This window comes from Pogoniulus pusillus, chromosome 10 (assembly GCF_015220805.1).
Source record: "Pogoniulus pusillus isolate bPogPus1 chromosome 10, bPogPus1.pri, whole genome shotgun sequence".
In the NCBI taxonomy this organism is placed as follows: domain Eukaryota; kingdom Metazoa; phylum Chordata; class Aves; order Piciformes; family Lybiidae; genus Pogoniulus; species Pogoniulus pusillus.
The window spans coordinates 27941309-27957250 of record NC_087273.1 but is presented as its reverse complement, the minus strand read 5'-3'; the positions used below and the strand labels follow the sequence as shown (position 1 = coordinate 27957250).

At 41.4% G+C, this 15942-nt stretch overlaps 1 protein-coding gene across 1 annotated transcript in view; it reads right to left on the bottom strand.

Moving 5' to 3' along the window:
* CTNNAL1 (catenin alpha like 1) overlaps window positions 1-15942 on the bottom strand; it is a 64999-nt gene that overhangs the window by 2251 nt on the left and 46806 nt on the right. Inside the window, exons 10-16 of the mRNA XM_064150060.1 lie at window positions 13294-13386; window positions 12634-12784; window positions 5492-5529; window positions 2225-2275; window positions 1979-2133; window positions 1148-1196; window positions 102-158 (exon numbers count right to left, since the gene is read on the bottom strand). Of these exons, the coding sequence (XP_064006130.1) occupies window positions 102-158; window positions 1148-1196; window positions 1979-2133; window positions 2225-2275; window positions 5492-5529; window positions 12634-12784; window positions 13294-13386 (594 nt within the window). The remainder of the gene's footprint in view (window positions 1-101; window positions 159-1147; window positions 1197-1978; window positions 2134-2224; window positions 2276-5491; window positions 5530-12633; window positions 12785-13293; window positions 13387-15942) is intronic.

Genomic DNA, 15942 nt, shown 5'->3' with positions numbered 1-15942 from the left:
ATTAAAGACTCATATCTTAAGTTAATGGAGAAGACAACAGAATCAGCTTTTAAGCAGTAGCACTGCTGTGATAAACTGAATGGTTGATGGTCATACATCACCTGATCAGAAAAGGCATGAAGAGCTGAAGCAAGCTTAGTGCCCTCTGTAGCAAAAATCTGAAAGGGGGCGAGAATATGTAACAAAATGAAGCACAATGAAAAAGATGGGGCTTTCTCAGCTTGTTCTTTTAACAACTAGTACGCTATGAAGTAAAAATACTTGTCATTGTATCCATGTATAATTAATAACTCAGTAGCTTGCAGTGACTTCTGCAGTTACAAACTATGCTACAAACTGCCATGCTCCAAGATAAGCAAAGCTTAAATGCTTTATATGTAAAGAGAAAGCTATCTTCCAATTCCTCTTTTCACTGTAGTAGCTAACAAGAGTTTTGTGGGTAGATGACACCTGCCACATTTATTTGTTGTCCTGACAAAGGTAACCAGTTTCCTCTAAGGCATATCTTGGAAATACCACACCACATTTCTTCATGTGACCCCTTGTCTTTGGTTTGTAGTATTCACATGTTTACATCTTTCTCTCCCATGAAAATACTGGTGCTCAGACTCAGATGGAGTACTCCCTGATAGCATCAGGGGCTCAGACTCAGATGGAGTACTCCCTGATAGCATCAGGGACTGAGCTAAGTGACACAATGATTGCTACTAATGCACTGAAGTGCGCCATATAAATAAACTCCCAAGGGAGGTGGTAGATTCCCCTACATTAAGACAGTTTCAAAGCCCACCTTGACAGGGTGCTGGGGACATATTGTTTAAACTATGTTCTTACCCTGAAAGGTTGGACTAGATGATCCTTGAGGTCACTTCCAACCTGGCATTCTATGAGTATTTGCCATAATACCAGTTTACTGTTTCTACTCCTAACTGGAATGTCTCAGTTCAATGAATGCTGTCCTACGCTACCCCTGGGACACTGAAAAGTTCTCTTTCAGGAAGTATAGACCAGAGTTTGACTTCTTAAAATCTACATTTGCCCATTATTTCAGGGTATGCTGTACTTATGTGTAAGGAATAAGAGAGTTAAGAACCAAATTGTTCTTCCCTCAGAGTGCCTTAGTCCTATTTTGTTAAAAATGTATTACCTCTGCTTGATGAAATAAATCTTGAGTAGTTTTCAGAAGCCCTTCTCCCCTGTGGGAAATAATGAAAGCAGAAAATACATCATGTATAGACTGTAGGTGATTTTGCTTGCTGCTTGCACAGTTTACCTTCTCTTGCCCTCATCCACACCCCTGAACTGCAAGGTATCAGTCTTTTAGAAGATACCATGCACAACTTTCTACAGGAATTGCACTTCAAAGTACCGCGTTAACACCTCAGTGCCTACAAACTACTAGGACATCAACAACGCTTCAGTTCTCATCAACTGAACAAGGATAGAAATTCATGTCTGGAATTCTGAGTGTTACTGGACTAGTAGGTAAAAAACAGCAAACTCAACTCTTACTAAAACAAGAAAAACTCCAACCACAAACAACAACTAAAACCCAACATCACATCATAAATCCTTCAAATAAGAAAGCTGACGCTGCACAGACAGTTTCAGAAGAACACCTTCCAGTGTGCCAAAGATCAGTAATTCTCATCTACAGTTACATATTTGTGCTTTAATTCTCTTACTTTTCAAAGTATATATGAATGTGCTGCTTAGAATGTTTTCTGTACCCAAGCATTAAGTAGCTGCTCTGCAACAAACCAGGCATTTAACACTTTAAACCCCACCCCCCCCACCCCCTGATTTCATTATCCAGCAGCTTAGGAATCTGTGAGGATTCATAATGTGCAAGGACACAAATTAAAGGTAATTTATGAATGTATCCCAACTATTATACTCTGAAGGGGAAACTGTCTCACTTTATAAACACAGTTAATGCTCTTCTCCTAGCAAAATGTGCTGCATACAGTGTAATTACCTGGTAAATAAATACATGGAATAGGCCATACTTGACATGCCTTGTCCATGTTGCACGATCTCGTTCTCCTGATCCTCCCACTTTTCTGTCTCAGAATCCACATCAGATGTGAGCAGATGCAATTCTAATCCAAGTTTTGCAATTTTTGCCTGTTCCTGTAAGTGGCAACCATATTTTTGGCACTTGAAAATACACTCTCCAAATAGGGTAAAGAAAAAAGTTTTTACTAAAATGATGGCTTCTTACCTCAGTATCTAGTTTGACTGGCTTCAATGCTTTCAGATTTGCATTATGCTTCTGTTTCAAGCAAAAAGCAGAGGTTTTAGGTTAAAGGAATTAGTAATCACTTTACTAACAAGCCATAAGAGGTGGGTCTATACTCAGAAGCAGGCTTCGCAGGAGAATTTCACTGGCTCAGACAAGCTTCTCAGTGGAACCTGTTCAGATCTGGCTGTCCTCCTGAAATGGCATGTGCAAACAGCATCTGTGCCTAAAGTTTCAAGGCAAAGACCTCTTCCATAGTTCTCAGGTTCCATCTCTTCTCCTTGCTCTTATAAGAGGCAGGTCTAGGGTACAACCCATGTAAAAGCCAGAGTGATGATGTAGCTCATTATTCTGTGCCACGTTACTGAAGTAGCTGAATTTCCTTCGTTTAAGTCACCAATTATCTGCAATACCAGTCTGGCTGCAAGCCAAATATTGCCTCAGACTAAAAAAGTAATGAGTGGTACTGATGTGACTGAACTACCTAGTAAAGTAGACCTCACCAACTGCCTAACACACACTGCAACTCCAACACATCATTTGTTTCAAATTAATTTGACTGTAGAGCTTTAACTTTGTGTGCTGGTGCTGTCACTGTGCAAAGACAGCAAAAAGTGACAGACAGGGGAGTCACAGTCCACATTCCCACATGCAGAAACTGCTATGGCGTGCAGAAGAACGGAAAGGACAAAGGTGGCATCATAACTTGGAGAGGTCTGAGCCCTTAGAGGATGCTGGGTGATAGGAGTGCAGGACTGAGATCCTTGCGTGAGAATCTGTAAAGAGCTGCTATTTATTACCTGGGCTAATTAGCACCAGTAGTGCCTTTGGTGGGGACAGAAAAAGCACGAGGCATTGTGAACAGCATCAGAAGTAAGCTGCCTGTGCAGACTCTCACATCAACAGTTTGGGGGAGAAGAAAAGGAACTGCTACTGAAGTTCCTACAGCAATTTGCTGCTCAGTTTAGCTTTCACACCATTTCTCTTTTCCTATCCTCAATTTTTTTAATATTCTGATTCCTATGAATGCCTACCCAGATCAGACACTGTGATCCTGCCTGTGTATGTGAATTGCTGATGTCATATTGAAAGATTTAGCAAGAAGTGTAACAACTGATACTCCTAATTGTCATTTAAATTTGACCATATTGCACATTCTAGCAATTGCTACAGGTTGCTTAGGTTGGAAGGGACCTTAGAGATCATCCAACTTCATCCTCCCTGCCATGGGCAGGGATGCCTCTCAGCCAGCCTTGGCTGCTCAAGGCCTCATCCAACCTGGCCCTGGATTTAAGGTGCAGTTGTAAAAGAAGAAATGAACACAAAGCCAAGCTTTGTTGCCATGGTCTAGCCTTGAGCTCTGTGGTAAAGGGTTGGACTTGATGATCTGTGAGGTCTCTTCCAACCCTGATGATACTGTGATACTGTGATAAAGACACTTTGGGCTACAAGGCTAGGCAAACATTTAAGCTGCTGAATGAAGGGTATTCAAGAAAACAAGCACTCAAGCACTGATAGGTTTTTCTATCATCCTCAAATAAAGAAACCTCAGAATGGTTGAGATTTGTAGTTTCCTCCACTCTTCACTTCACACTATCTGAATAGGACTGGTAAAAGATAAGCAAGTTACAACGCCTTTTGAAACATGATTTGACACCTAGCACTATTTGTGCACTAATTACACACGGGAATCATCACTACTGCTCTGTCCTCAAATATGGCATGGTCCAGGATGCCACTCATTACCAGGACAGTCACAATAAAACAGATGTCACACAATATGTAATCCAACTAGATCGACAGGAACAGTGTGGCTTCTGTGCAGGGACAGCGTGGGCACTAGCCAGACACAGCAGACCTCTGTCATGGCAGCAGGGAGAGAAGTGACTGTACCAAGAGTCATAGCACTGGGAAGAGAGGCAGTTCCAAATGTTAGTTGCATCAATTAGGCAATGAAAAGACTCTGTGAAGAAACTCTGTTGTCTAATGGACGTAATCTACAATTCCTGTCTACTTTTAAACTGTGCATTAATTGTAACTCCCCCAAATCTTGCAATATTGAAGAAACAAGCAAAAAAAAAAAAAGCAGCAACATTTCAAACCACAACAAAGCAGAATTGTTTAAATCCTAGAAACAAAGCTTTTATAAAAGGCATATGAATCAGTAAGTGGAACTCTGAGTTCAAACACCTCTTTAAATTTCAGCTGAGTCCAGCAGCTGTGTAGCTTAGTCAAACCAGTGAGGGACAAAAACCCTATCAAAAGTTACTAAACCAATTTATTTTCCTGCCTCAATGTTTGGTTCCATAACCACAAAATTCATCCATGCTCACCCAGCCTAACATATTCTATTTAAATTTGCAGACTGGATTTATAATGTACAATCTTTTCTCTTTTTATTAAGGGGCAGAGGCAACATACTGTGTTGGAAGTCACACAACTGTACAACAGGAGATAGAGACAGAGGATCATTTCACACTCTAGCTCCTCAACGTTACAAGTTAAGGAAAGAAAGCAAGGAGAAAGAAAGAAAATATCTAGAGGTTACTGTACCTTCTGAGAGGATTCATTTTCCCTATTGTGAGAAAATTCAGCCTGTACTAAGTTGAATGACTGATGACTGACATGATACTAAGGTTTAGGCTTCCTAAAGCTCAGATGCTCTCAGAGCCAGTGCAGTACCTAGTATAAACATCAGCTAGAGTTGTTATTAACTACCTCACAACTAAACCTGGACATGTGGTTTAGAGTTTTTCCCTGCATTAAAAACACTGTAAAAATAAAAAAGAAAACCCATTATTTGAAGAGCCTACAAAAGGCATGAACATGCCCATTTTATTCCAAATAGGCCAACTCAGGCAGTAATGTCAAAATTCCCCAAGTGGATCACCAAGACTTATTTTCAGCATTTTGCAGTATATTCCTACTGGTTTAATAGTAACAATGCATCTTTCATTATACACTGTGACAGTCAAACACATGATAGAAAGGGTCATATTAATGACCAGGAATTAAAGTGATTAAAGCCTATTGTGTAACTGGTTACCCCCATTTGCAATATGTTTGCTATTAACTTACTAAATTGATGTAGTCTGATAATTTACTGTCAGCCATCTATTCAGGATGCATGTTACCAAGATATTGCTATGTCCTCATCAAGATGTGACATGGAAAGAAGTCAGTTAGAGAAGAAGTCAGTCTGTTAATAGCAGATACAAAGTAAATGCAACAATCCCAAAAGCAACTTACCCCTGGTCTGGGCAGCGATAGGTACACACGCTTCTCTCCTATGAAGAACACACATATTTACCCCCAAATTTGTATGCAGACTTTAATAAACACAGTCACATGCCTTACTTCATCCTTCTTTAACATGCAGCACTAGAAATGCAAATCACTTACCTGGAATTCCTCCTCTTTGAATACTGCAGAGGATTCCCTGTCTTGTACTTCCAGAGACAAGCCAAGAACTGTGTACTATTGAACGTTAGCTCTCACCAGCTGGCAGTAAAGAAAGCTCCTCTGAACAATTTTCCTCAGTAAATTTCTAACCTCCTGCATGCAGCCCATAAGCAAGTGAAAAATCTCTCCCCAGTGACTGAGAAGCCATGGACACATGCATTCTCTTTGTTGTGAAGTACAGAACACAAAATGGTAGCTCAACATAAGGCTTTTCTTGGTGTGGGTTGAGTGGTGTAAAATTTGGACTAGACACTGGCACTAGTAAGAAATACCTGGGCAAGATTTCCAAGTAAGGCCAATAGTGCATGTTGCACTGCACTATACTTATTCCATGGGCACTGCATTTTAAAAGAAAAAAGCTCTATAGCATTACATACACTTAGTGAATAACTTTCCATACTACCAGGAGCCTCAGATATTCCAAATCTGAGCAAAGTAAAGGACAAAAAAAATATATTCTTTTAGGTGCTACCAAGAAATAGACAAGAAAAGTTTATGGACGAGATCAAACAGTGCCTGGGCTGACAGCCTGGGATTAGAGCTCCAGTTACTGGAGGACTTAATTATCTGTGAAGACTGAAATTTCTTACCAGAGATTGAGGAGAGGAAAGTCTGCTAAATAAAAGAAAGAGTTCATGAAAAACAGATTCCATGAAGAAATAAAGGGTTACTATAATGGATATTGGCACCAAGCTTGCATAGATGTGATGCATCTCAACAGACAAAGGTCAAGGAACAACCCCCCTGTAATTACTTCTTCCTCCTCTTGTATCAGCACCTGCAGAGCATAGTCCTTGGCAGACAGGAATTGTGTGTATTCATGATGTTTTGAAAGCATGCTCTATCTCCTAACACCACAGAAAGACTATGAGCTCCATGTCTAGCCAAATGACTCCTGAAAAGCAGGTTTTCATGAGTTGATGAGTGTCTCTCAACCTTCTTCATAAGCATGAAAAATTTAGTTCTTCCTTTCTAAGATATTTCTTCCTCCCCCTACTTAGTTCTGCAAAAGATTAAATGAGCTATCAGGGCACAAGCTGCCTATCTATTTTTTTTTTTCAGAAGGCAGAGTTATTCAGATATTCATTTCCCAAGTGTGCATCCAAGCATGATTTCTCATTGAAGACTGATACAAAGGATAAGAAGTGATTTACAATACCCTGCACGTCAAAGACATCAGCTAAAGGGTGGGTAAGAAAACATGCGAGATGTGCCCAGAACAAAAACTATCAAATGCTGCAGCATAAAAGATCTCCTTGAAGCTATGCAAAAAATTGTTGTACCACGTTAATAAAAACAAAACACACCACCACAGAGAGCTTTGATGCAACAAATGGAATACAATGCACAAAGAGAGGACATACAAACAAGGCAGGAATTCAGAATTAGGGAAACCACACAGAAAGAGGTGGGCAACAGAAGTAAGGGGGGAAAAAAATCAGTTTTGATCTTCAAGTGATTGCAAATATTTGGCTTTACAAGGTTTAGTCGTTCACCATATTCAGAGGACCTCACTATTTATTTCTCTGAACATTTGAAAAGACCACAAAAACCCTACAAAACACACACAAAAAAACCACCTCACCTCATTGGACCCACTTCTACCGGACCTTTCAAAAGTGCAGATCAGCTCAGGCCAGAGATAGTCCTGCTTCATCACAAATACTTAATTACATTAGTATAATCACAGAATTCATATTTGATTCCATTAACAGAATACAGACAGGTGTTTTTTTTTCAGGTATTTCATTTCCTTAGTTTGTAAGTCAGATCTTTGCTATAAAAGCAACTGGTTTCTCTCTCTAGTATGATCTTCCTTTTTATTTGAGTCTACCTTTGTTTCTCCTAACCTGCTCCTCCATTTTTCATTTAATTCTTTTCTTTCTTGTTGTAAATCAACTTTTATTATTTTACCTCTTTGTCTTCCACTTTTCTGCTTTACACTAGTTCCAGTCATGTTTTTTTCCTGCCCAAATTCCTCTATATCCATTTCAAAATCCTGTTTTTAAGCTCACTTTTTCACCCTTCTTTCTAGAACTCTAAACTTCTACATTCTGAAATTGCCCAACTCATCAGCTATGGCCCTTTCTAAATCTTCGTGGTCATTTAACCCCTCTCAAATCAACTGAGCAAAACAAAAGACGAGGGCAGAAAGGGAAGTGGTCTTCATAACTCATTTTCTCACTTCTGATCAGGTTACAAGGCAGCAGTCTGGGGATTATTGACATTCTTCTCCACCAAAAAGTTAGAAGGGGAGGAAAAAAAGAAATTGCCTGACATCCAACAGGTTGGGACAGTGAGAAGTACTTTCAGTAGGTGATTCAAGAGGCAAGAGTTAAGTATTTAACCTAAACTGGAAATTCTGAGAACAACCCAAACCCTCCATGGGCTGAAGCAGACATCCAGCTGACAGGATCACCCTCCAGGAGCCCAGTACAGACCAGCCATGCAACACTTCAAACACAAGCACTGCAGAACAGGCTTCTGCACTACAAGATTAAAGAGTGTTTTAGGATTTAGCAAAAGAAAGCCAACTCTACCTCAATGTACAGGTCTGCATTACACAGGCATTTTCAGTGAGGGTTACTGAGTTGCGTGCTCACCAGCCCTCCCCACTCATTATGTGTTTGTGCATTGCTCTCCTCAAGGCAAGCCCATTTCTACGTGGCCACAACTTGGTGCAATTACATTAACATTGAATAGCATATTGCTTGACTTCTAAGCTAAATCTGGCTCTCTATCCATGTCAGTTTTGAACCTCAGGATGAGAAATACTTGATTTGCTCATAGTAAGAAACACTGGATAAGGAATCATAGAATCATAGAATATCAGGGGCTGAAAGGGACCTCGAAAGATCATCTGATCCAGCCTCACTGGCAGAGCAGGATCACCTAGAGCAGACCACACTGGAATGTATCTAGACAGTTCTTGACTATCTCCAGAGAGGGAGACTCCACAATCCCTCTGGGCAGCCTGTTCCAGTGCTCTGTCACCCTTACAGTGAAAAAATTCTTCCTCAGGTTCACATGGAACCTCCTGTGCCTCAGCTTCCACCCATTGCCCCTTGTCCTGCCACTGGGCATCACCGAGAAGAGGCTGGCTCCATCCTCCTGGCACTCACCCCTTACATATTCATAAATATTAATGAAGTCACCCTTAAGTCTCCTCTCCAAGCTAAAAAGTTCAGCCTCTCAGGAGTTATGCAATTGTTCAAAAATAAAGAAATAAACGATGTGAATCTGATGTAATCAGAAAAATGCTTCTTTTTATTTGATGTGTCCAGCACATTCAGTCACCACTCATTTTTTGCCTCTAAAGCTGTATTCTGAACTCTCTAACAAAGCCATACATGTAAATTGGTAGTACAAAAATACAACTTTTTTAAACTGAGGAGGAAAAAAATATATATACCCTCTCACTGTAACTCTTTTTTGTTATTCCCAATCACAATTCTACTAGAAATAAAGCACTTGATAACATTTTATTCTGTAAAATACAGACACGTTTACCAACCTCGACATTAAACCAAGTCTGAGATATGAGAATGAATTCTTATCAAATATTGTGTAACTTCATTGTGTTCAGAGGCAGAAGTTTTGTGAATGCCACTCTCATCATCTCATAGCAAACAAATATTTTGATTTATTTACTGGGTCACCAGACATGTTTTCTAGGAGAAAAAAAAATGCTGAAAAGTAGCAAAGTAACTTTAGGCTATTTTCTGAAAGCAGAAAAGGTGAAGTTATGTGGATGAGACTTTTTCCCCCCCCTTTTTTTTTTTGTGACAAGAAGCATTCTTGAAGTCTAACAGAGAAAAGAAGCAAAGATTAGCTCACAATACAGAGGAAAATTCTTCTATATGTAGAAGAGTCTATATAGGAGAACAAATTATTTTTAAGGAGGTAACTGACACTTAAAATGAAACAATTCTGATTCAGAGAGAATTCCCTTACTGAGCTGGCCATGAGAGAAGGGAAATGGTAGCATGATTTCTTAAGCATTGTTCTGGAAGCATAAGACCTAATGCACCTGAGGCCATACAAAGAGTACAAGCTGCACTTTCTATCTTACCAGTGGTGGTATCAGAACACTTTATGCTGAAAGACAGACTGAGAAAATGAGAGATGCTAACAAGAAGGGACTCATCTGACCATGACAAACAGCAGAAGAAAGTCTTCACTGCACCCAGGCCCACACACACTACAGCCTCCAACATGCTCAGGCTACTCATTCTCTTCTCTCCTTCAAGCAATGATACTGGGTTGTCTTGTGGAACGATGCTTTAAAGAAATTGGAAAGCATCACTTGGAAAAAAATCTGTTATCTGCTGTCAACCACAAGAGAAAAGAAAGTTACTGTGTAGAGAAGAGGCTGGAAATCTGCCACAACATTGAGAACCATTTGTTTGGAGAGCCAAGAACATACTTTGCCATGGCTGCATAATTCTCATCCTATTATTTTTAAATACAGTATTATATATATGCAAACACACATGCACACAAATATAAAGAGATATTAAATGGTTATTACTCAAGCCAGCTAGAACAGTGTACCAGTATGAAAAAAATTAGATACTGCATGATGAACCATGCTGAATTCCAAATTTACTGTAACACATTAGACTAATACCATGTTTTAAGTTGCCTTACTTAAGATTTAATGCTTTGTTTGAAGAATGCCAGTATGGTTCTTGGCTCTCCAAATGAAAAGGAACAACACCAAAACACTCAAAGCTAAAAGGCCCACAAACAAGATCTCCAATTGCTACCCATTTTCATATGGCACTCCAGACCAAGGTGGAAGAACGAGGAAGGTAGCAAGCAATCATGTCTTTCTCAACTGCCTCCAATTCTCAAGAACCTGTGCTACACACAGTTATTGTGAGCTTGCTCAGAATTTCAATCTGCTTTTCTTTTACAAGTCTTCAGGCTCAGACACACATTCATCTAGCAACCAGCAGCAACAATTCAAGTCTTGTGGTGGGTTATTTCATGTCCCCACAAGAAATCTGGCAGAAAAGAACTCCTTAGAGAAAAATCTGAGCAAATACAGAAAGGTAAACTGAAAAGAACCATAAAAATGAAAGCAGGTCTCACATTAATAGTAAGATGAAGTATTATGTCATTGATAAAGTGTCATCTGACCTGAATAAGGATCTATTTTTTTCTGTACCTAGGATACAGAAAAATGCAGTCTCTGTATTTAACTAAACCTAAACTTTTAAACCTGAGTGATTTTCTTAAAAATACAAGACATTCAGAATTATTATGTAGTACATTCTACCTGTATGCAGTTATACCTCGAAGACTGAAACAAACACAAAGCTGCAAGAAGGCTACACTGAAGACATACTCCAAAAGAAAACTATGTTAGATAAAAAGTAAAACCAATGGCTTCCATTTTAAAGGCAAACCACCCTATGCTAAAAGGAAACACAGAATGTTAAGACCCCAAGGCTTTCTTCTACATGTTGTACAAATACCAATAAACTTACCAACCAAAGAAATAATCCCAAGATTGTGCAGTCATCAGAGATCCCATCCAGGAGAAAGGACAGCAGTTTAAAAATCAAATAACTACATTCACTACATTACAAAGTGAACACAAGGCAAGCTGATAGTATAGTGTCTGTGTGTGGATACACACACACACCTTTGGCGGAAATACAGGAAATGAGTGAAGCATGTCACATAATTCAAGTTGTATCATGATTGTCATAGAATCACAGAATCAACCAGGTGGGAAGAGACCTCCAAGATCATCCAGCCCAACCTAGCACCCAGCCCTAGCCAGTCAACTACACCATGGCACTAAGTGCCTCATCCAGGCTTTTCTTGAACACCTCCAGGGAAGGTGACTCCACCACCTCCCTGTGCAGCCCATTCCAATGCCAATCACTCTCTCTGGCAAGAACTTCCTCCTAACACCCAGCCTATACTTCCCCCAGCACAACTTGAGACTGTGTCCCCTTGTTCTATTGCTGGTTGCCTGGCAGAAGAGCCCAACCCCACCTGGCTACAGCCTCCCTTCAGGTAGTTGTAGACAGCAATGAGGTCACCCCTGAGCCTCCTCTTCTCCAGGCTAAACAACCTCAGCTCCCTCAGCCTCTCCTCATAGGGTTTGTGTTCCAGGCCCCTCACCAGCTTCATTGCCCTTCTCTGGACATGTTCCAGCACCTCAACATCTTTCTTGAATTGAGGAGCCCAGAACTGGACACAGCACTCAAGGTGTGGCCTGACCAGTGCTGAGTACAGGGGAAGAATAACCTCCCTTGTCCTACTGGCCACACTGTTCCCGATGCAGGCCAGGATGCCATTGGCTCTCTTGGCCACCTGGGCACACTGCTGGCTCATCTTCAGCTTACTATCTATCAGTACCCCCAGGTCCCTTTCCTCCTGGCTGCTCTCCAGCCACTCAGTCCCCAGCCTGTAGCACTGCTTGGGGTTGTTGTGGCCAAAGTGCAGAACCCTGCACTTGGTCTTGTTAAATCTCATCCCATTGGCCTCTGCCCACCCATCCAGCCTGTCCAGGTCCCTCTGCAGGGCTCTCCTACCTTCCAACAGATCAACACCAGGAGGTAGGATGAAAGCCCTATACCCACCCCTTATTTTCAGACACTACTGGCAAAGAGCTATGTCAAATGCTTTTGTGTCCTTAGTTCTATGTACTTTTGCTGGAAGTCTGCAGAGAGTTAAACATAGCTAAATTTGCAGAAACCAGGCCAAATGTTTGGTCCTTGTTCTTGAAAAGAAATCCAGTAGGCACATTAATTCATGTATCATCACCAACATTCCACACTGCCATAAGGGCTGTGGGTCAGTTTACTGTGCTCTTAAGAAACAGTATTTCCTAAATCACACTTAAAATCCCTAGGCTACAAGTTCTGAAACCTGCATTTTTTTTCCTAATTTCTACATATTATTCTTACCTCTTCTTCCTTCAAACACATCATTGATTTCTCTCAACAACATAGACATGTCACTCAGTTGAGACTCCCAGGCCTCACAGAACACCTCAAGGTTTTCTTTTGCAATCTTGCTAGATGGATGCAATGCCAGTGTTTCTGCAGCAGAAATTATCTGGCAAGAGAACAAAGTATCATAGGATCATAGAATCAACCAGGTTGGAAAAGACCTCCAAGATCATCCAGTCCAACCTAGCACCCAGCCCTATCCAGTCAACTAGACCATGGCACTAACTGCCTCATCCAGGCTTTTCTTGAACACCTCCAGGGATGGTGCCTCCACCATCTCCCTGGGCAGCCCATTCCAATGCCAATCACTCTCTCTGTGAAGTACTCCCTCCTAACATCCAGCCTATACTTCCCCCAGAACAACCTGTACTTGCTATTGATGCTCCTAGTACATAGCATTGCACATGAACTCACAAATGCCTTCACAAACACACACATCAGACTGCAAGTTATTATGTCATTGTAGCCTTGAACCATCTTTTAGCTACTGCCTGGTATTAAAGCATAACTCTTAACTGCTTTAACAGTTCAACATTAGGTCTCCAAAACAATTTATACATGTAATTTGTATTGATTTATGTCTGATAGAAGTGTCCAGGTGAAAGCTAAGCATACCTGTGGGCCAGTGACCTGAAAGGTATCTTCTGCATGTATACAGGTAATCTCAAGGGGCTCTGTTCCAGAAACATGCCTCAGTAAGCGACACATCTATAAATTTAAAGAGAAAATAACAGACAAATTATGCTTCCATGCGTAGTGAAAAAGAGTGAGCATGCACAAACACTAAGTTATTGACAGTGTTTTCAGAAACTTATGGGTGATTACACAGCTGGGCGTTTCTCAGGGTGCATTTGCAAGGCAAACAGGGCTAAATCCTGACTTGTCATGTGTAGAAAACCATCAAGAGAAACACATCTTAAAAAAACCCCAAACAATTTCACGTGTGCCACTGAATAAACCTGAGAGCAATCAGACAGCTACAGAACTTGGAAAAATTCTAGCATGAATGACTTCACCAAAACAAGCTTGCTCAGCAATTAGCAACCATGTGGAAAATTGAGGCTCTCATCATTCCAGGAGACTGAATTATCTTAGAGCAAATCAGTGTCAGATGAATTTAGGAAACAAATCATGTTTCCTTTCATGGTAAATGTATAGGGTTAACACTCCTGGGGGAGTAACCCTGAAACTGACCCTAGGGGTCTTGGCCCCTCCCCAGGGGTGGGCCACACTCCAGGTGATGGTTAGCCCACTCCCCCCACTTCCTGTGGTATAAAGATTCCAGTCCAGGTCAATCTGGCAGATGTGGGCAGCCAGGTCAGCTTGGTGGTTATGCTGCTGCTCTTCAGTGGCTCTGCTCTTTGGGATGTGAGCACTGATGTGTTGGATTTTAACTGGTAGGTTGTCCAGGTGTGCAGAAATGTCTTGCCAGAGATCAGCAGCCCAAATAGGCTTCCCTTTTCTCTGCCAATCATTTCTCTTCCACTCCTTCAGCCACCCCCATAAGGCATTTGCTACCATCCATGAGTCGGTGTAGATGTATAGCATTGGCCACTGCTCTCGTTCTGCAATGTCCAGGGCCAGCTGGATGGCTTTCACCTCAGCATACTGGCTGGATTCACCTTCTCCATCTCTTGCCTCTGCAACCCTGCGTGTGGGGTTCCAGACGGCAGCCTTCCATCTCCGCTTGCTGCCTACAGGCGGCAGGATCCATCTGTGAACAGAGCAGATGCCTTTTCCTCCTCAGGGAGGTCACTGTATGGGGGGGCTTTCTCGGCACGGGTCACTGCCTTCTCTTCTGCTGGCTTTCCAAAGTCAGTGCCCTCTGGCCAGTTGGTGATGACCTCTACAATGCCTGGGCGCTCGAGAGTCCCCATCCTAGCCCTCTGAGTGTAAGCAAAATGTAATCAGCCTTGTTGCCTTTGTGTGCTGTGGTTTGGTGTGGGTATTTTTTTGCTTCTCTTTGAGAAGTTTTTTTCTTGGTGGGGGTTTTAATTTGGGTGTTTTCTTTTTTTTTCATGTTTCATGGGGTTTGTTTGTTTGGGGGTTGGTGGGGTTTTTTTGTTTGTTTGCTTGGGATTTGGTTTTTTACAAGATTGGGAGCAAACTTTGGTCTGAGAAGGGACATGGAAGTTTTCAGATCAGAAGGAGACTTTGCAAGACAGACACAGCACATATGAAAGTAATGCTGTAAAGCCTCACATACAAATGCTATTTAATCTCATGCTTACACCTGACAAATATGCAAGAAAAAACAATAGTGTCTCACTGGAGCACTGATTAGTCACAGAAAAAGGGGACATTAAAGGCAAAATTAAAAATACACAGCATCAATTTGCCAGTCTCAGAAGTTCAAGGGTGTTGTTTCTCTGTGCTGAATACTTCTGGGATGAATCTTCCAGCCTCATACTTAGACTAGATATTAGGAAGAAACTCTTTACAGTAAGGGTGGTGAGATACTGAAGCAGGCTGCCCAGGGAGGTGGTGGATGCTTCCTCCCTGGAGGTGTTCAAGGCCAGGTCGGATGAGGCCTTAAGCAATCTGGTGAAGTGGAAGGTGTCCCTGCCAATGACAGAAGGGTTGGAACTAGATGACCTTTAAAAGTCCCTTCCAACCCAAACCATTCTATGAATCTATGATTTCAGAATCTTTTAAAACTAATGAGTATTTGATGCCAGGCAAGCATAGCTGCTGGCATCCCTATTATCCAGATAAAAATGATGTTATCATTGAGGTGCTGCTTTATTTTCATGTTTAGATGATCTTAAATTCATATTTTAAGCACCTATATACAAGAGAATTATCCCTTGACCTCTCCAACAGCTTAGAGCCCTGTTTTCTGTATTTTCTATTTCATAAGCAGAACAAGGTGGGAATCCAGAATAGGTTGCCCAAGGAAGCTGTGGATGCCTCCTCCCTGAAGGTGTTCAAGGCCCTGAGCTGTTGAGTCTAGCTGAGAGGTGTTGAAAGGTGTCCCTGCCCATAGTGGGGAGATTGGAGTAGATGATCTCTGAGGTCACTTCCCACCTTGGCCATTCTATGAATCTATGACTATCCTGCTGGTACAGTTACTTCTGCTTGACTCTCAGACAAGAGAACAACAAGGTACATGAGACATGTCCACGGGTGCTCATAAGAACCACGATCTCTCAGTAGTCTTGGAAGTCCCATTTTCCCACATGTGAATGCTACCATATGAAATCATGGATGCATTAACACATGAAACACCCACACTGCTTTTCACAAAGAAGAGTATCTCCTGAC